The following is a 22,186-nucleotide window of genomic DNA, read 5'->3' as shown; positions in this document are numbered from 1 at the left end:
CGGCCCAGAGGGATGGTATGGGGAGGGAGGAGGGAGGAGGGTTCGGGATGGGGAACACATGTATACCTGTGGCGGATTCATTTTGATATTTGGCAAAACTAATACAATTATGTAAAGTTTAAAAATAAAATAAAATTAGAGAAAAAAAAAAAAAAAGAATTCTAAAAGCTATATTAAATGAAGGGAATAATTATTTAAACTGATGGCTTCAGCCACATTTACTCCTAACAATTTATTTGGTATCATTTTTCTTTTAAAGTAGAATAAGTTGAACTTGAGCAAACTCTGGGAGATAGTGAGGGACAGGGAGGCCCAGCAATCTTCAGTCCATGGGGTCACAAAGAGTCAGACACGACTGAGCGAATGAACAGCGATAACAGAATAAGATCAAAATAAGTTACTATTTGAGACTAGAAAACCTACAGTTATTTTTTAAAGTAAAAATAAGTTTCTAGTATGGTTATTGTAAAGACATAGTATATTATGGTATGTAAACTTGGACTTTCAATAGTCATCTTTAATAGTTCTATTTTAACAGATTTTCTAAGATATTACTTTGTCTATAGGACAAAGTGTCCCACAAAGCTAGACACATATGCCAGACACTCTATGTATGTACTCAGATCTGAAAAAAAAATGATCTCACAAGAGCAGTTTGTTAAAGCATAAATGAATATTTCCATTACCTGTGTTATTAACAGAAGAAAAACTTCAGAGCACTCTAAGCATAAAATGTCAATATCTGGAAAAGAAGTCCTACAGAAAAAGTGCTTCTCCCAAACTCATACAATTTCTCTGTAATAACCAAGAAGCTCTCTGAGACCTGAGAACAGTCCCTTTTGCCTGAGTGTGCTCTAGAGTTACACTGTCTGGGATTGATTCCCAAATTCCACACTCACTCACTAGTTGCAACTTAGGCAAGTTTCTCAACTTCTCTGTTACCTCAGTTTTCTTGTTTGTAAAATGAATATGGTAATAATATTTTATATACTTCAGAGAGTTAAAAATGGAATAAGGTAATATATATAACAGCACAGTCTATGGCACATGTGCAAAATGCTCAATAAATCTTGGCTATTTTTCAAGGCAAAGAAGCCAAGTCTGTGTAGATGGCAATTGAGAAATGATGTTCAACACAACCAAACTTACAATTCTATGATATGCAAGTGAGTTCAGTAAGTTCATCTGTACAAAAAACAAAGATCTGGACTTAACAGAAGATAGCGAAAAAAATTAAAAGGTAGCTGAATCATACCTGGGCTTATTTAAAGTGATTAGAAGGTAAAAACAAAAGGGGAGAAAGCCAATAAAAGGTCACCACTAGAAAACAATAAAAATGCAGCAGGAATATTTTGAGTACAGTCAGTTAAAACTCATTGTAACCTTAAAATATTTCACCTCCTCTCGCCTAAACATTCCACATTTGGAATAGTATAAGAGGAGATCCATCTAAGCATCAAAGTGTCGACTGGGAGGTAAAAAATGTATTGCTTGTAATTGCCAAATTTACATGTGGAACAAGAGATGAACCAGAGAATTACAGGCCAATAAACCTGAATTCAATTTAGAGAAAGAAATGGAAAACACGTGTAACTGCTCAGATAACAATCCTTGAGGAATTTCTATAACTGTGCTTCTCAAAGCCAGATCAATAGTTTGGCAACAACATTAAAATCACTTGGGGGGATGGGAGACATTTTTCACAACGTAGAATCTGAAGTTCTACATCAGACATCCTGAAATAGACCTTCTGGAGGAAACAAGAAATCATCACTTTAGACAAGCTCCTCCAGATGACTCATCTACACACTGAAGTCTGAGACCCACGGCTCCATGGCACAAAAGAAGCAACAGCAAGACTTCTCAATTCAGTGCTATTTACTCTATGATTGCCCATATAAATAACGTGTTATCTCTATTGCTTTTTAAGTGGTATCGTACTTCAAATACACGTGTTACATGGCAAGAGTACATAGTTTGAAAAGGCAAATTAAATTTCAAAACATGATGATAATTAATTTTAAATGGATCCACTGAATTTTTTACACATGGACAACCTATAAACAAAACTGTCTTAGCTCATTTCTGATATTTGCAAGGTTACGACTTGCTTAGTATAAATCCAAATTTTTTTTTCCAAGCTTAACCTTTAAAATCACACAATATGAGGGAAATGGAGTGATTACCTTCCATAGGAGAAAAAGTACAATGGACAGAGGAGTAAAATTGAGTTTATTTGGTGAGAAGCTCAATCATGTTTACCAACACTCTGTAGCTACATCTGTTCCCAATTTGAAAAAAATATATTGCAAACAGATCAGTTCATTTTCTTTCATGATTGGCCTCTTCTGCTCAGAAAGTTAATATATAAATTCCTGTCTCATGCTTTTGTTTATCCATTTGTATCAATATGATGTTTAAATAAAAAGGCAAAAAATTAAAGTCTCCCAAACTCCAAATTTTTCCATTAATGCTAACACCATGTCTCTTGATTCCCTATCTGGATCCCACCTAGAAGTAGTATGCCAAAAAAAGAAGGATCCTGAAGTTGAGGTCCCACTGACAAAAGCAATATAATAGATATTCATAGACTACAAACATAAAAGTGAATGACTCTTCAACTTAATTTTGAAGCTATCTAAATATTTACCAAAACTTCTTGCCCACCTAAGACTGAACTGTGACTGTGTCATCAAATGAGTCAGTTTGAACTGATTCGTAAAGATATTGTTACACTGTCTGGAATGTATCCTGCAATAAGACTTGGAAAGAAAAAAAAAATTGTCAATTTTGTATCTCAGAAAACAAATTAAAGCCCTTGTCATTGCTCTCTAACCTTGAACAAGAGAGTTTATAAAGGAGTTCATCAATGACAGCTTTTATGAGAAACATCAGAACTTGGAAACATACGAACTTTCTATACATGTTCCATGGCTGCAGTCCTTGTTTTTCCTGACGACATACAAGCAGAGGCTTTAACATCTACTCTCTGTGTGTACTAGAATCTAGACACGAACTAGAAAGTATATTAATACTTAGGTTTATATTTCTTTCCTATTAAAAAGTGAATATAAATGTCTGCCATGTTGGGAAATGCCAAAAATTTTACATTAAAAATGTGGAAGCATGGGAAGACCCAGAGGGATGGTATGGGGAGGGAGGAGGGAGGAGGGTTCAGGATGGGGAACACATGTATACCTATGGCGGATTCATTTTTATATTTGGCAAAACTAATACAATTATGTAAAGTTTAAAAATAAAATAAAATTTAAAAAAAATGTGGAAGCAATGTAGACCATACGCAAGTGATCTCTCTGGAAAAAAATGGCCAGTATCTTTATAGTATTAACTACCAAATTTAAATACATTCTGTCACAGAAGATTGATCTGAATTCTATTATACTCCACTCATATCTCTTAAATTGTGAGAATCAAACTTTCCTTATTAAAATATTATTCAATAATTATCTGATATAGATAGTATATTCACTCCCTCAAACCCTCACTGGAGAGAGAATGAGAGAGCGCATGGAAAATACATAAGCCTAAGAGTACTCTAAGACCGAAAAAAAAAAAAAAAAAGCTGTACATGAAAGGCTTGCTCTTAATGAGTCTGGAATTAGGGTAACTCTTCTAACAGCTAATAAAATGCCATCAGTCATGAACACAGAAATGACTTTCAAACAATGGGAGAAACAAAAAGGACCACAAAGTTTACTATTTTCTAGGGGTGAACTGAAAGGTGTGGAGAAACGGCGCTGAAACATTAACGTGAGACGAGGAATCACTTAAATTTTTCCTTTTGCCTTAGATTAACCCATTAAAATTTAATCAGTCACTTACTTCATCATAAAAACAACCCCATCATTTATTTTAAACCTAGCTTAATAAAAGACTAGGATTACCTCTCACAGGGGTCCATTCAGTAATTCTAGAAAGTGAAGTCACTCAGTTGTGTCCAACTCTTTGCGAGGAGCCCACCAGGCTCCTTTGTCCATGGGATTCTCCAGGCAAGAATACTGGAGTGGGTTGCCATTTCCTTCTCCAGGAGATCTTCCCGACCCACGGATTGAACCCTGGTCTTCCATATTGTAGGCAGACACTTTACCGTCTGAGTCACCAGAGAATAATTTTAAAGCAAAGGACAAATATTCATTTTTTTTGCAATGCTGATCATTTTATGGGTAATGAGCAATGGGACAGAAAAGTCCTTTCTCAGCCTTCTCTTGTTCCACAAATATTTCACCTTTCTCAACTGCTCTCCATATATCTACAATAAGTCATATTTATGTAAGACCTAAAAAAGAACTCTTAGAGTTTTGATTGTCTGATTCTCTTCTGGAAGAGGGAAAACAGTTATCTCCTTTAATATCACTCTGACTTATTTGCTATAAAGTTTTAAAGTAAGATTAAAATGTCTAGAGTTATATAAAAAGCTAGCTATTTCCCCAAATCTCTCAGAAAGCTGTTTCAATATACACATGAATACATATGATGCATTCCAATTCTTTCCATAAATATGCATGAATATAGTATTGTGTGTGTATAGTTACAAATGTGTCTAATTGTAATATTATATATACATTTAAACAAAGGTGAAATTAAGACACTATTTTATAGTGGGTAGAACAAGTGAACATCTTTGCCACTGAGGAAGAAAGCATTTTTTGAGTAAAATTATTTGGGACAGAATGAATTTGCCAAAGTCTGAATTTAGAAGGCATTTGGTAATAACCTTATGTTTTCTCCCTATCCTTTTGCCCCATTAAAACTTGTTTTTAGGAAATATATAAAGAATAAATTCATATATCAATATTCAAATGTCTAAAAGATTTTATTGTTTCACAACGTATTTTTGTCAACAGAGGGCCAGAGCCCAAATAATATTAACATTTCCAATCCATATTACAACAGTAATTTCTGTAATTTGGTGGTGGCATCACCAATTCAATGGACATGAGTTTGAGCAAACTCCAGGAGATGGTGAAGGACAGGGCAGCCTGGTGTGCTACAGTCCGTGGGGTTGCCAAGGGTCAGACACAACTCAGCAACTGAAGAACAACCACCACCACAGCAAAATGCCCATTTTTCAATAACAGCGCAGTTCTTCATAACCCCTCACAAGAACACTGGAGTCTGAAGCCCTGTTTTCTACTCTGCTTTCTGTCATGAACTTTCTGTGAAGCCTGAGGTGAAGTCATGTCCACCAACATGTCCTCAGAGTCCTCATCCAGAAAAGCATTGATCTAGATTATGGTTAAATTCCTGACACTAAACATACAGACTGAGGGTAGGGGGCAGTGTGCAAAGAGCAACAAACTCAACACTTTGCTGTCACCTCTCATATGAAATCAGTCAAAGAAGTTTCAGGAGAAAAAATGTATTTATGTTTTAACTGTTGAATACAAATAAACAGTGTAAATCCAAAAATTAACTTAAGGCTTAAACACAAACTTAAGTCTCTTGGATTTGTGTTTTCTCAGTCATACCAACTCAAAACTCTACCTGGTTTATTACAAATTCTGCTTTTGTTATAGAGTGATCTCTGCATCATGACTATTCTTCCTCTTTCTCAACTGAAAGTTCACTCCAAATTAGGGAACAACCCTACAGCAGAAGGCATACCTTAATCCTAACCTGTCCAGAGAAACGGAGGGAAAAAAGTGAACTGAAAACGGAAGTGAAAGACAGTCAGGAAGGTAAGTGCACATGTATGTGTACTGAGGGCGGCGCAGCTGGAAATGAAGCAGCGGAGAGGAAACAGATAAAAGAGGAGAGCAGAAAGAAAAAAAAAGGAGATAAATTAATTCACCTGCTTTAGACCTCTACAGCTGAAGGTCTGTACAACAGGCGGAACTCACGTTTCTGAGGAAAGTGCTATTCCTCCCCCATCCAACTGTATTATGAGCTGCCATTCAGGGACCCCCAAAATTACCTCCAGCAACAGGAACAGGCATGTGATTCAAACTGGGCTAATCGGAAAACCTTTCCTGAGAGTTTTACATAGTTGAACTGGAAGTGTATGCATATGGACAGAGGGAAGTTATTTTCTCCCAGAAATGTGGTAAAGAAAAATGGTTGCCAGCTGATAGAAAACCCACACCACATGGAGAAAAACGATCTGCAGCAAGAGCGAAGGAAGCCAACCAAGAAACAGAAACAGAGATGTAGGTAAGAGAGAAAGCTCTGCAGAGGTCTCAGCTTTAACACATCTGCAGCTGCCCAGGTTGACTTGGTCAGCCCTTCTGCACGATCTGTGAACTATACTGCTATTTTTCCAATGCAGCTCCTCTATCGCTCAGGGTAGGTCAAATTAGCTTTCTCTGCATGAACAAAAGTCTAGAATAAAATGCCCAAAGTCATCACAAAATTAACCAATTTTTTTTTGTTTTGTACAAAAATTGATTTTTGTCTACCTAACCACTGTGATCGGAGAAGGCGATGGCACCCCACTCCAGTACTCTTGCCTGGAAAATCCCATGGACAGAGGAGCCCGGTAGGCTGCAGTCCATGGGGTCGTGAAGAGTTGGACACGACTGAGCGACTTCACTTTCACTTTTTACTTTCATGCACTGGAGAAGGAAATGGCAACCCACTCCAGTGTTCTTGCCTGGAGGATCCCAGGGACAGGGGAGCCTGGTGGGCTGCCGTCTATGGGGTCACACAGAGTTGGACACGACTGAAGCGACTTAGCAGCAGCAGCAGCAGCAGCAACCACTGTGATATTCAAAGACACAAACCCATGCTAAAATCAAGGAGTAAAGAACATTAACAATAAGACCAAATTTCAATTTCTCGTCATGCTAAAAATGCTGTGTAGTCATAACCAATCTTAATTTAAAGGCAATATAGAGATTCTAGAAGTAACTATCCTGGATAAAGCAACTAGGATTTTAATTATTTTAAAGGCTAATGATGGAGAATTGAAAACAAACGGGTCTTCATTTCCCCTAAAGTCAGATTAAAGCCAATGCATCTAGCATCACAATAATTATTTAATACTACTTTGGAAGAACTAGTCAGTGCAATTACCCAAAAGAATGAATTAGAGAAAAAGTGAGGAGGTATAAATTATCTTTGCATATAAATGACATAACCATGTCTTAGACAAATGAAGAGATTCTGCAAAAGGATTATATGATACAATATGATTTAACAAGGTATTTACTTAAAATAATATATAAAAAATCAGTAGCTTTTCTTTAAATATAGAAGTTCCCATTCTAAACAGAAACAGAAAAGAAAAATATTAACTCCTTGTCTATAGAAACCTGCAAAACACTACTGAAGGGAATAAGCAAAATCGCTTGATATTTTCCCAGGAAGGTTTAAATAGATGAATGGAGAAAATTATACTCAGAAACTGGCTAAGATATATGTAAAAATTAATATATAATTAAGTGATTAAGTGAAACTCGCTTAGTTGTGTCCGACTCTGTGATTCCATGGGCTGGAGCCCACCAGGCTATCTAGGTTGGTCATAACTTTCCTTCCAGGGAGTAAGCATCTCTTAATTTCATGGCTGCAATCACCATCTGCAGTGATTTTGGAACCCAACCTAGACAGCATATTAAAAAGCGGAGATATTAATCTGCCAACAAAGGTCTGTCTAGTCAAGGCTATAGTTTTTCCAGTAGTCATGTATGGATGTGAAAGTTGGACTATAAAGAAAGTTGAGCCCCAAAGAATTGATGCTTTTGAACTGTGGTGTTGGAGAAGACTCTTGAGAGTCCCTTGGACTGCAAGAAGATCCAACCAGTCAATCCTGGAGGAAATCTGTCCTGAATATTCATTGGAAGAACTGATGCTGAAGCTGAAACTCCAATATTTTGGCCACCTCATGTGAAGAGTTGAGTCATTTGAAAAGACCCTGATGATGGGAAAGATTGAAGGCAGGAGGAGAACGGGACGACAGAGGATGAGATGGTTGGATGGCATCACCGACTCAGTGGACATGAGTTTGAGTAAACTCCGGGAGTTGGTGATGGACAAAGAGGCCTAGCGTGCTGAAGTCCATGGGGTTGCAAAGAGTCAGACACAACTGAGCAATTGAACTGAACTGAACAGAGGAGACAGATTAGAAACATACTGTTGCAATTTATGTCAAAGAGTGTTCTGCCCATGGTTTTCTCTAGGGGTTTTATAGTACCCAGTCTTACATTGAGGTCTTTAATCCATTTTAAGTTTATTTTTGTATGCGGTGTTAGAACATGTTCTCATTTCATTCTTTTACATGCAGCTGTCCAGGTTTCCAAGCACCACTTACTGAAGAAAGTGTCTTTTCACAATTACACGTTCTTGCCTCCTCTGTCATAGACTAGTTGACCATAAGTGTGTGGGTTTATCTGTGGACCTTTTGTCCTGTCCCACTGATCTATGTGTCTATTTTTGAGCCTCTATTATTCTGTTTTGATCACTGTAGCTTTGTCATACAGTCTAAAGTCTCAGCTCTGTTCTTTCTCAAGATTGTTTAGGCTACTCAAGGTCTTTTGTGTTTCCATCCAAAGTTCAAAGTTGTTTGCTCTCATCCACAAGAAAGAATGAAATAATGCCATTTGCAGCAATATGAATGGACCTATAGACAATTGATCATATGAAGTGAAGAAAGAGAAAGACAGATATCATATGGTATCGCTTATATGCAGAATCCAACACATGGTACAGGTGAACTTATTCACAAAACAGAAGCATAAAAAACAAACTTATGGTTACCAAACAGATAGCAGAGGGTCAGAGGATAGACACATTAGGACCTCGATTAATATATACTCACGACTATATATAAAATAGATGTAAAATAAAAAGCAAGGACCTGTATAGCACAAGTAACTATATTCAGTATCTTGTAATAACCGACAATGAAAAAGAATCTGAAAAAGATCTATATATGAATGTGTATATATATATATATAAATATATATATATTAAATACTAACTATACTTCAATTTTCAAAATGGTTTAAAAAAAGAAAAAATATGAGAATCCAGCAATTTTTTTTTAATCCAGCAATTTTTTATGTCAGATATTAAAGGTATTTGAAGAAGACTAAAACAATGTCTTTTTTGACTACTGTTCTCTTACAAAATTTTTTTTCATAAAAATGTCATCTGTGTTAATATATTAACTTAAAGTTGGTTTTAAATGAATTTCTAAATAAATGTTTTTAAATTGTAGCAGGTTTAATTGTCTAGAACTGTAAACACAGATATAAATCACACAATAAAAACTTTCAGGGGTTTTCAGTAATTTTAGGCCTGTATAGGACCTTTAGTTCGACTGCTGTGCTAAATCAAGACCACAGTAGATAAACCTGGAGCTATGAAGCTAGAAAGAGGGGTGGGGTCTGATCATGACAGGTTGTGCAGGCCACGAGATAATATACTGAGTCCAGAACAGGGATACAGAGGCTCCAAGTAGAGCTGGAGCCAAGAAATGAGAAATGAACAGACTCTTCAGTCTGTTATAGGAAAAGAGACATGCATACAGATATATTATAGGAAAAGATAAACATACATGTTATAGGAAAAGAGAAAACTGATTAGAAGTAATTAGTGAAAGGCAGGAAGTTGGGGTATTGGTGCCCACTATTTTACTATTAGAACACATGAGTAAGGTGGTGCCAAGTCAGAGAAATCACTGACGGAGGGCAGTGTGTATAGATTGGCGTTTCTCCTCTTTCCGTATTGTGTCTTCTTTCTTTTTTGTATGCTTGGTGACTTTTATTATTGGAGGTCGGGCATTGTGAATTTTAACCTATTAGGTACTGGATTTTTGTATTCCCATATCTCTTACTGAGTTTAGTCACTAACAAAACGTTTGCTCCTTTAAGGTCTTGTTTTTAAGACTTTTAAAGCAAAATTAGATCTGTTTTCTAGGGATATTTTTTTTTCCCCCAGTACTGGAGCCTCTTGATGAAGGTGAAAGAGGAGAGTGAAAAAGCTGGCTTAAGACTCAACATTCAAAAAAACTAAGATCATGGCATCGGGTCCCAACACTTCATGGCAAATAGATGGGGAAACAATGGAAACGGTGACAGACTTTACTTTCTTGGGCTCCAAAATCACTGCAGATGGTGCCTGCAGCCATGAAATTAAAAGATACTTGCTCCTTGGAAGAAAAGCTATGACAAATGTAGACAGCATATTAAAAAGCAGAGATATTACTTTGCCAACAAAGGTCCACATAATCAAAGCTATGGTTTACCCAGTAGCGATGTATGGATGTAAGAGTTGGACCATAAAGAAAGCTGAGCACTGAAGAATTGATGCTTTTGAACTGTGGTGTTGGAGATTACTCTTGAGAGTCCCTTAGATGGCAAAGAGATCAAACCACTCAATCCTAAAGGAAATAAATCCTGAATATTCATTGGAAGGACTGATACTGAAGCTCCAATATTTGGGCCACCTAATGTGAAGAGCCAGCTCATTAGAAAAGACCTTGATGCTGGGAAAGATTGATGGCAGGAGAAGAAGGGGACAACAGAGGATGAGATGGTTGAACGGCATCCCCAACTTGATGGACATGAGTTTGAGCAAGCTCCAGGAGAGGGTGAAGGACAGGGAAGTCTGGAAGTCAGTCCATGGGGTCACAAAGAGTTGGACACAACAGAGCGACTAAACAAGAACAACAACTGGAGCAAGATGCTTCTGAGTCCTCTGTCCAACACCTTGTTAATCATGAGGTTTCTCAGTGTGGCTGGTGAGAATGGACACTATTCCCAGCCCTGTGTGGTTTGCAGGCATGGCCCCCTCCGATTCTGCTGATTGATTCTCTCCTTAGCCTGCACCAGCTACTTCAAAGGAAGGTGCAGATCAGGTCTTAACTGAATGCTCAAGGGGAGTGCCCTGCGGATCTCCATGCTTTTACCCTACAGAATGCTCCTGGTATTCTGACTTGTGAATTCCAACCTCCTTGATTTCTCCATACGCCCAGCTTCATCTCCTTGATTCAGGGAGTCTGCTTGGCTCTGTCTTCCCTGTATTGTCACCTGGAAACTCTCCCAATGAAGTAAATTGACATGAAGGCTCATTTTGGGTCACATCTTTCAAGGATGACTATCCTTCCTTACCTGACATCCAATGACTTAAAACCCACTGTTTCATGTGTTATCCTTTTTTTTTTTTTAATTTCAGCAAGAGATAGTAAGTCAGAAGCCTAAAACTTATCTTGACCCATTATCCTTTACCTCTTTAATCTTAGAACAACTCTTGAGTTGAGTATTATTACCTCTATTTTACACATGAGAAAATTGGAGCTCAGAGTCAATAACTTGGCTCACTCAAGTTCACTGAGCTTTGGTGATACAGCTGATGTTTAAGCATTTTTTCTCAAAGTTCTTGAACACAGCCATTATGATACACTGCCTATAAAGGAAGTGAGAGACAGCTGAATGAATATTTAACACTGACTATGTTTTATAAAATCACCTTTGTAAATTGGTTTAGAAATAGTCTTTCCTTAAAAGGCTAATAAATGGACCAAGTGATCCTTGAAAGCTATACACAGCAACAAGCTTAAGGACTGAAGTTTTGTTACATCCTTAGGTCAACCACCAAGATGAAGTTCTCACTCCCTCTCCAATAAAGACAAATATCAAGCCTATTCTGAAACAGCGAGCTCTGAGTCACTTTATCTATCTGAAATGATCTATCTATAAGTTCTCTTTTACATTACAGTAAAGAAATGTATTGGACTTCCTAGATCACACTAGTGGTGAAGAACCTGCCTGCCAATGCAGGTAGATGCTGGAGACAAGGTTGGGTCAGGAAGATCCCCTGGAGGAGGGCATGACAACCCACTCCAGTGTTCTTGCCTGGAGAATCCCATAGACAGAGGAGCCTGGCAGGCTACCATCCATAGGGTCACAAGAGTCAGACATGACTGAAGCAACTTCACACACACACACAAAGAAATATATTAGAAGTGATTAAATAAACATGTTTCCTTGTAGCTTCTAGCCAATCAAAGCAATATATAAAAATAATAAACTCCAGAACTCATGACAGTCAGCAGCCATCCACATAAACATTCTTTCCCAGCAGGACACTGGAACACAGATCTAACAGGCTTTCCTTTCCATGTTCTAAAACGTTCTATTCTTTTTATCCTGGAATGTAATCAGATCTTCCTAAAACCTTTGAAAATCACACTTACTGTGAGGGCATGCAACATGACAAATAGTTGAGGAATGAGATGTTATGATTAATTTAATGTTATATATAACTTAACTATTATTTGCAATTGAATATAGGTTACCAATTTTCTATGAGTAAAAACTTATAAAAGGTATTAAACAGTAACTTTATATTGAGTACCACATAATCAATCCTGAATCAACAAATCAAATAAATAACAGTCTATTCAGTTTTTATTCCAGGTAAGTCTCCATACTAGGATGGATTTCACATTTTCTTTATGCATGTCAACGATTCCTTTTCAGTTTGGAATATGCAACATGTGAACGATGCAAGTGGATTACACTGTCCCTACTGGAAACCCAGGAGTTAATTCTTGCCTGGTTAAGACCCTGGGCTTCACAGCCAACCTGCCTGCTTTGATTCTGAGCTATTTCACTTCAGAAGAATCCAGAGCTATGTGGCCTTGGCAAGTTCCTCAACATTTCCATACCTCAGATTCCTCAACTGTGAAACAGAAATAGTAGTACTAACTCACAAGATTGTAATAAAATTTAAATGAGTTAAGAGATATGAAACAGAACACTATCAGGCACATAGCAAATGCTCAACCAGTGCTAATTAACATTGCTTTTATTATCATCATGTTCGATGAAATCAGTTCCAGGCACGCCCATTTTACTGGTTATTTGGACCTTGTCTAATTAGAATATTATGCCAGCATATAATTGCTTCTATATTCCCAGTTAGAGGCAAGAATGAGGAAACAGATAAACCCTGTTCTTAAGAAGGAAACCGCTTGGGATTGTCTCAATACTGTCATTAAAAAACCTGTGCTATAGTCAAGCAATAAAGAACACAAATCCACTTTATGAATGGTCAAAATAAATCAAAGACTGTTTTAGTAATTTGTCTGAGTCACCCATGGGACAAATAATTTCACTCCATCTACATAGTAAGTAGTAAGGAGCAAGTCAGTAAGTCTATGACAGAGCTGTTGTAATATTAAAACACGCAGATGTCCAAAAGAGTTTTATCTGAAACCGCAAGAGCTTTTTTATAAGTTGATTACCAATTTCAGGCAAATCATTGAGTGTACAGTGGATTCTGGAAATTCTTTGAATCTATTCTGCCTTATCCACAGTGAAAAAGGAGAGGAGTAAAAAAATGTGACTTCTTATAAAATTTTACCCAATTTCCAGGTCAAGTGTCCTGTAATATGTCTAAAACATAAAGTCCCACAAGATTCCAACTAGAAAAATAACAAGTAGGACCACAAGAAGGAAGTGGCTTGCAATTATTTAAAGGAGGAATAAATGCCCAGGTATTAGAAGCCTCACATTCAAATGCCTAATTGCTAAAAACAAGGTGAACCTATTAACACATGGTATGAATTCAGCAGGGAAAAGTTCATGGAAAAACTGCCTCCACTGACATGACTTGGGTCTGACTGCTTCAGCCACCTGCAGAGGCCCGCTGAATGCCACTGACATCACCGCAGGCGCGTGCAGTTTGGAGACATGAAATCAAGTTCATAAAAGTATCCAGCTTCCTTGAAAAAAAAATGGCAGTTTATTCTCTCCTAGTTTGAGCATGACTAAAACAAGGACTCATTGGAAAAGACCCTGATGCTGGGACAGATTGAAGGTGGGAGGAGGAGGGGACAAGAGAGGATGAGATGGTTGGATGGCATCACCAACTCGATGGACATGAGTTTGAGTAAACTCCGGGAGTTGATGGACACGGAAGCCTGGCGTGCTGCAATCCATGGGGTCGCAAAGAGTCGGATACGACTAAGTGACTGAACTGAACTGAACTGGAAGCAAGGACTGTAAAATCCCATTCCGGTGAGTAATCTATTTGGGTTTGTTTATTTTGTCATTTGAGTACATCATTCTAAGGACTGTCACTCCTGAGAATATCCGTCTGTGGGTCCATGGCTTACTTCATTTATCCGTATTTCCCTTAATTGACAGATGAGAACCTTTAAAAATCTAACTAATGCTTGTGAGTAAATTATAATATCTTCATTAAATGTTAATATCCACCAATGCATTAGAGACTGCCCCTTTTTGAACCCCCGCTTATGGAAAAATCTGCTCATCTGAAAACCTGTTAAAGCTGCCTACTTAGAGATAAAGCACTGTTTCACACTTCAGTGGCTCATTCCTTACATATATTATAAAAGATGAAGAGGTAAAACCTATATTTTAAAATGTCCTTTCATCAAAAAATATTCATTCAATAAATTCCCCTGGTAAATATTAAAAAATAAAACAACCATAGTCTGATAAGTTTCTAAAGGCAGATTTTTGCTACATATAATCTAAAAGGCATAGTCAAATTAGATTTATCCCTCCTTTAATCTATAAGACTACAATCATTTCATTCATTTTAGTTAAAGTGAGAATACCAAAAGCACCTACAGTCACTATTATGGATAGTGCTGACTTATTCTACACTTAAAAGGGAGACATAAAGCAGCCCTACATTATAACCATCTTTGTCATATTGTCATGCCCAGAACTCCCCCCAAATTCCCCCAAAAGTATTAATTTCCTTCTTAGTTCATCAAATATGTAATAACCGGCACCAAGTGGCTATCAGTAAACCTTTAAAGCTCACACATTCAATCATGAATCATTCATTGATTTCCTTAAGCTCCCTATGATTGGCTATGATTCATTTTAAGATATCTAATTGCACCTACTGGCCTTGATTTTTAAACCAACCTCTCCCATTGGAATCTTTAAACAGCTGACTAGCTCCCTCTAGCCTTCTTTTGTATACTACACCCACAGGTCACAGTCAAAGGTTAGGGGCCTGCTGCGGGGTTACTCTCACTCTCTTGGCTAAGCTTATTACCCTGGCTCATCAAGATATTCCACTGATCCAAACCCAAGGAAGCACAGCGCCAAAAGGTAGTGGTGAGACTAACACGAAGAACATCCATTCAGAGCGCTAAGTGATAGGAATCAACAGTCAAACACAATTGCATAAATAACCTCAAAATCTATAAATGACTTTCCCAAGGGAAGAAAGCAAAAGAAAAACATCGAGTGTCACATCTATTTTTACTCAGCAAGTTTATCCTCTTTACCTGGAATATGTCTGCTGTCTGCATAAGCTGCATATTTCATAAAACAAATGCAGTCAGATTTTCACATTCAAAATCAAATGTGAAGAACTAAAATAACCCTCAAAGAGCCAGGTGCCAAAATTATTTTCCACAGTGGGCAAAAGGGGCATACAGTATAAGCACTTCATTTCACTATAAAGCATGCATATATATTTTATATATAGATAGATGGATTTGAATTTTGAGGCTCCTTTCCCCCCAAAAAAACTATTTTGATCTCACTCCAACTTGCCTTTTTACGACTGAAGTACCACTTGTAGATGATATGTATTTTTCAAAATAACATCAAGCCATGTTTTTAACATTAAATTTTTAAAGTTTGCTACCTTGGCCAAAAATTGATTTTCAAATTACATATAATTTGCTGCCAGTGTTTTTACTACTCAGCAGAAGGCTAGGATCATTTCCAAAATGGAACACCCTGTGTCACTACATATGATAACAAATGTTAGATTTAAGTTGCACATTCTGTATTTCCTCATGATAGGCATTTCAGTAAAAAAAAAAAAAATCTGAACACTCTACCTTGGCTGTCTAGTTGCCCCCAAATGTACACGGTAAATACGTACAATTCCCCTCTCTGGCTATATAAATTGAAGGTTGGAAGTGAATACAATAGAACATCACGTCTGGAAATGGTTTTAGTGACAGTTCAATTGTCATTTTGCCCCAGATCAAAGCCATGTTGGTACAAGAACCAAAATTAAAGGCCATGTCCCTTGACCCTCTGTTCTAGGTCTCCATTACCCTATATTGCTAGTTATCTTCTGTTCCCAATGCGACATGAACAAGTTGCTTTATTTTAAACTGTACTGTCATTGAATAAACCACTTTAATCTTTTTTCTGCCCATCCTCCTCCTTCCCCTATTAATTAAAAAAAAAAGACTTATGTTCTAAATTTGGGATACAACATAGAGCTAGCTGAAGTCATATATCAAATCCCACCCCTACTGTGAATAGGAAGCACTTGGGCATTGAGTCAATTAAAATAAACAGGCCTACTAAATCATAAAGGCCTATTTCTTTTCCATGGTATTAAAAAAGATGAACAGATTTCAGCAAACCCAGTCTTATAAAAGAAGGTGTGAGCTGAACTTGACATTCTATGATAGTAACAGATGACAAGACAAAATGTGAAAATCACATTCTTGAACCAAACTGTCTAAGAAAAACCCACGGGAAGAAAATGTACCGATGTGAGCTTGGTTGACTTTCAATATATTACATTTTGTAAAAATTTAAAAAGTATTAAAATCTTCCTAGACCAGCTGGTATATTCTAACCTGATAGACTTTTCTGTAATTAGATGCTATCATGCCAAGTACCTTTGAATCAGCATTTATTTTCACCAATAACATCTAAAAAGTTAGATATCTATCCACTATCTGCCGAATATGATGTACATCTCTTCATTCAATCATCACAATAACCCCCTACGAGAAAAGTACTGTTGGTATCTCTGTTTTAAAGACATGTGCATTGAGGCTCACATAGACTGTCTTGTCTGTTACTGACTTAATCATTAACTTGCAAGTAAAAGACCTGGGGTTAGAATTCAGGCAATCTGGCACCAGAATATGAGCTCTTTTTAAAAAAAATTTTTACTTGATTTACAATGTTATGTTAGTTTTTCACAAAGTGATTCATTTTGTATGCATATATATATACATATACATATATATGTACATATACATATAATATATATTCCTTTTCAGGTCATTTTCCATTATAAAGTAGTACAAGATACTGAATACAGTTCCCTATGCTATATAGTAGATCCTTGTTGTTTACCTACTTTATATATAGTAATGTGTATCTGTTAACCTTAGACTCCTAATTTATCCCTCCCCTTCTTTTTCCCCTTTGGTAACCATAAATCTATCCTCTATGTCTATGAGTCTCTTCCTGTTGTGTAAATAAGTTCATCTGTATGAACCTGTGCTCTTAATCACTAACTATAGTCCACCACAATAAAAATGAGCTGATGAATATAATTACATTCACAGATATATAAAATAAATTGTGATGCAATGTGACATAAAAGAGGACAATCTCAATTTTAAATAAATGTGCTAAAGCCTCAGAAAGCTCCTGAAGGAGCACGATGAAATAAATCTTTCTCTTTGACAATGAACATATTTAACTAATTGATTCAAATGTCCAGTGTCTCTTTTTGCAGTCCAGAAATAAGTTCAATTGGTCATTTACCAAATATTCTGAAGAGGTACATTTTGAGTAGTACTCTGAAGTAAGTCAGGCCTTAAAAATAAATTTATGTAAAATAACTGATTAATCCAACTTAAGAGAATATACTTATACCACTGAAAAAGTGCATTGAAATTTTCTTCTGTTACTAACCTGAAACAGCATGAAAAAGAAAGAGGAACTTTAGCTCTGTCACTTTTAACCTGACTCTAAAGATTAAAAAGTTATTACTGAAACCAACTCTATTCCTCCTTGAAAAGGAAGAAGAGACTAAAAAACAAAACCCAGCTGGACAGAGGGATGGGCTTGGATGGTTGTTCTTTGTGGATTTCTCGGGGGTGGTAAGAGACAATATACCTCACTCGTATAGGCTCATCTGTAAGCATTTCATGAAAAACGCTAGATTTGGGCAACCTGACCAAGAACACTGAATAGAGAAACACACAGTTAAGGTGGAACACGCAGGAGAAGCTGAGGATCCTGAGGACAAGTGAGTCTTCTGGTCTCCTGGTCACAGTTCTTGGCCCTGATGACATTCTGAATGGCCAGCACACTTGGGATTCCAAAGCATGGAATCTTGCTGCAGGTTAAAAACCTTAATGAATCAGTTATGCAGCACCTGCTATTGACTGGTATAAAATTGTTACAGTGGAGAATTAAAGGATATGGTTAGAGTACCTTATTCAAGGAGGCTGACCAGATAATGTTGTCACCATCCTTCCATTAGCAAATAATGCATGTTGATTATTTAAGCAAGTGAAAACAAAAACAGGAAAAGGTCCCAAAATCTGACATTTTAAAATCTGTAAAATACAATTTTTTACCTCGGAAATGTCTCACCACTAATTACTGCTAAGATTATACGCAGTACAAAGCTAATCCAAGCAAACTCTGAACTTATAGGTAGATTCAGATAAACCTGAGAAAGGTAAATAAATACTAAAGAAACATACTGCAAGAAAAATGTAGAAGGATTACGCTCACAATTCATAGTATTTGTCATAGAATAGCCTTTTGAAATCTAGAATCTCTCTTCTTTCTTTAAGAAAGAGACAACACAATCAATTTTTGCTTTATCAGGTTTTTTATCTGTGCATCATTCAGAGCATCACGTTTTTATTTTACCATTAAATTGGTTTAAAATAAATTTCCTCACTAGAGGAATAATGTGTGCTATTATTTTTAAAAAATAAAGAACATGTTGTTCACATAAATACTTAACACGTGACAAACTATGAAAGTTGATGATGAAAGTTATTGATTATGAACTATATTCTACCTTAAGTTTCAGGATAAAAGTGCTTGCAGTCTTAAGGAGTTCTAGAATCATTAGAATTTCCACTACAACAAGAACATTATTCTAGAGACAAAATGACTTTTTAGAATGTAGAGAGTAACTCAGGATTCTTTGTTAGCAATTTAGCTTCTACTGACTAATGAATACCTCTAATCAAAAGACAACAGTCTTTGAGTTTTAGTTAATATTAACAATGTACCTCCTTTGCATCATGACAATGATTACATAGAGAAAGGCCCACTCCCCAAAACTGGATCCAATGATATACAAAAACCAACAAAGGTATACAGCAATGTTAACATTAAGAAGTGTTCTACCTGAAGTATATAAGGAGGGGAATTAACTGAATGTCTTCCATAGTACTACTTCGGGTAGTGCCTCACCCTTCTTCTTAGCTGTAAGAGATGTTCCTTTTTGCTTCTTAAAAACAAAACAAAAAAAAAACAAAATGCACTCTTCCTCTGTAACAGGCTTTCATCAGCATATTAACAAATATCTCCTGCTTGAGTAATTAAAAATTTCAAATATTTATACTCTCAAAAATCAGACAGGAAAGAAATAACATGAATAGCTCTAACCAACTTAGTCCCACCTAGTGGGGAGGGAACATAGGTTTTTAAACCTTAAATTGTAGAAAGGAAAAATATGGGGGGTCCCACCAATTGTAAAGTTCAGCAAGAATTAAAGCATTGTAATTGCAGTTGTCAGCACAGAAAGCTTCTTTTAGAAGCTTCGTTCCAAATGTAATAACTTAGTGTGCCTGCTAGCAAAAAAAAATTTATGATACAAGCTTCATGCATGATTGATACCATTACTGTTTATTTTAAGATGGTCCACCCATCAAATAAAGCATTCTCAGTGTATGTTTTGCAACCAGAATGGGAAACACTATATAAATGCCTTTTTTGAAGATGTGATGGATTATTTTTCCCATTAGTGTTTCCTACCAAAAAGAAACATTTAATAAAAGTGAATCAGACAGAAATTCATGTCAGAAAACATCCTATCCTCCTGTGTTTTTTATAGTATGCTGAATTAACTAGCATCTATCCTTACGATTTTTAAAAAATAAGAGATTATTATTACACATATATAAGTATATAAACCCAACTAATGATATGTTCAAATGCTTTTTAAAAAAACTATTTGGGAATAATGCAAACTCTGAAACATAATCTACTTTAAATCTTAGAAAATCTTCTTTGTATCAGACATAGCACACGCCTCTTATCTTTCATAATTAAATTTTTGCATTGTGTAATAAATATGGATGAACTTAAATAATCTCCAAATGGGGGGAAAAAAGCTACTTTTTCCATGAACTACTTTTAAACATATATCTTAAAGAAAGAGAATGATGGAAATTCTAAAATAAAATCTTGATTAGCAAAATCATAACTTTTTCTCACATAATAATATCTTCTGGAACTGAATAAGAGATTCAAACTATGAACAAATACAAGCCCAGTTATGTTTAGGCTCAAAAGGAAACCTAAAATAATCATCAGTATACTGATGTTATTCCAATAATCTCTGAAAGCAAATCTAAGACTTTTCCAAAACAGGTAGCCAAGAACCCAAGCTCCCCCTTCCTTTTCAGAGTGAGCAAGATAAAAACTAACGCCTACTTTTAACCACCTCCCAACACCCCACCTCCCCACCAGCACTTCAACCTGAAGCAATAGGCCCTTCTCTTTATAACCTTATAAACAGCAGCTTGCCACGTTCATTCCTCTAGTCTATGAACTAATTACTTCTTCATTTCCACATTAAACTGTCTCTTAAGTGTTAGAAACAAAAATCCATCTGTGGCATGCAATTCCAAAAGTTCAAATTGGCAACCAAGGAAAGTGCGGACTTAACAGTTCCTTTCCTCTTTGTATTCAGAAAAACAAAGTGGTATTTTTCAAAGGATTTTGGTTTGAATTGGGGTTTTGGTGTAATATGATCATACTTAATATCTGCAAAGTTAGTTTTTGATGAATGCTCTTACTTTTTCAAATACTTTCTCTACCATCACTACATGCAGTCCTAAGAACAGTTCATACAAATGCAGAATTATATTCAGAATATGCCCTCACATATACCATTTATTATGCACACTTTGTATATAAATCTGTTCTATGAAACATGGTCAAATACTGTGCAACAGGTTCTGCTGTTGTGTAAACACACACTCGCAACAAAATGACAATAAGCTTTAAAGAGTCAAAGATATAGGGGGAAGAAAATCACATTAGTCTTCAGAGACTTAATCATAATTCTTTTGAGGTGACTGAAGATCTAACCAAAAAGAGTATACTTTGTCTTTACAAAGACAATAAGCCCTTCTCATTTGTCTTCCGCCCTGTAGGTGATAAACTGACTAAAAACCAGGTGTATACAAGGTTCCATTGATGCACTGAATGGTACTGGCTTTAGTGCTGAGTTGATGACAGGAAGGGTACTTTGGCAGAGCTCTGACAAGTCGTTATCCTTAAGTTCCCTTTTGCTTTGTGTCTGTCGGGTCCCAAAGCTATCCACGTAAAACAAATGGCAATCCACATTCTCTCTGTTTTGCCATGAGAGCGTGAAATCCAGTTAAAGACACACCTCAGAACTACTACACTGGGTCACATTTATTTTCACTTGGCGGGGGAGGGGAAGAGAAGACACTTGAAAATGAGACGGCTTTCATGCCCTCTGTGTAGCCAGATCCAGTTACAGTGTATTAAGTTATGTCTAAATGAGAAAAAGATTCTGTCTAGGCAAGTGTTTTATCACCCAGCCATACTATTAAACAGATCAAGGATTCCCACGCTCTCCTCTAGATTTTTAACCTCCTTTGTTAGGCACAAAACACAGGGAGAAAGATTTCAGGAACAATACCAAGGCAGCAAGCACATGATGCCAAGCAGTGAAATCTGTGTTACCCGAGCAGAAGCAGCTTATTTATCACCAACTCAGACTGCTTTTATTCGACTACACGTTTGCTCTAGGTAGGCGTTCGCCTCCTTCCTTGGTAAAAAGAATGGACTGGCCACGATCGTGTCTTTGAGCGCGCAGCCCCGCGCTTTGTGCTGCCGGGGATAACGGATTCTGTCTCAGGCGCATCCATCACCTAAGACGCAGGGAAACTCAACACGGGTCCCGGCGGCTGGAAGGGGAACAATGTCTGCAGACCCCGGCGGCCGGGGGCTACCGGGATCCAGGGAGCGGACGGAACGGTCCGGGGAGCAGCCCCGGCGAAGGGGAAGGAAGAAAGCCCCGGCGCTCTTACCTCCACATTGAAATACTGCTCAGTTCCGCACACGGTAGCACATAAAATCCAAAGCAAGGTTTGCAAGTACAATATCCCCGAATGGTGCACGAAATCCAGCCGTCTCCCAGTGCTGGAGGTGAGTACGCTCATAGTGAACTGTGCCTCCGC

The 22,186-nt window shown here is 37.0% G+C and overlaps 1 protein-coding gene across 1 annotated transcript in view; it reads right to left on the bottom strand.

Annotated features, from left to right (window-relative positions):
* MMP16 (matrix metallopeptidase 16 (membrane-inserted)) overlaps positions 1-22,180 on the bottom strand; it is a 406,901-nt gene extending 384,721 nt beyond the window's left edge. Inside the window, exon 1 of the mRNA XM_010862117.1 lies at positions 22,037-22,180. Coding sequence (XP_010860419.1) covers positions 22,037-22,168 — 132 coding nt within the window. The 5' untranslated portion in view covers positions 22,169-22,180. The remainder of the gene's footprint in view (positions 1-22,036) is intronic.
* Positions 22,181-22,186: the final 6 nt, after the last annotated feature.

Source organism: Bison bison, unplaced genomic scaffold (assembly GCF_000754665.1).
Source record: "Bison bison bison isolate TAMUID 2011002044 unplaced genomic scaffold, Bison_UMD1.0 scf7180017858048, whole genome shotgun sequence".
NCBI lineage: Eukaryota > Metazoa > Chordata > Mammalia > Artiodactyla > Bovidae > Bison > Bison bison.
Note: the sequence above shows the minus strand (reverse complement) of the source record. Positions and strands in the feature narration are given on the sequence as shown.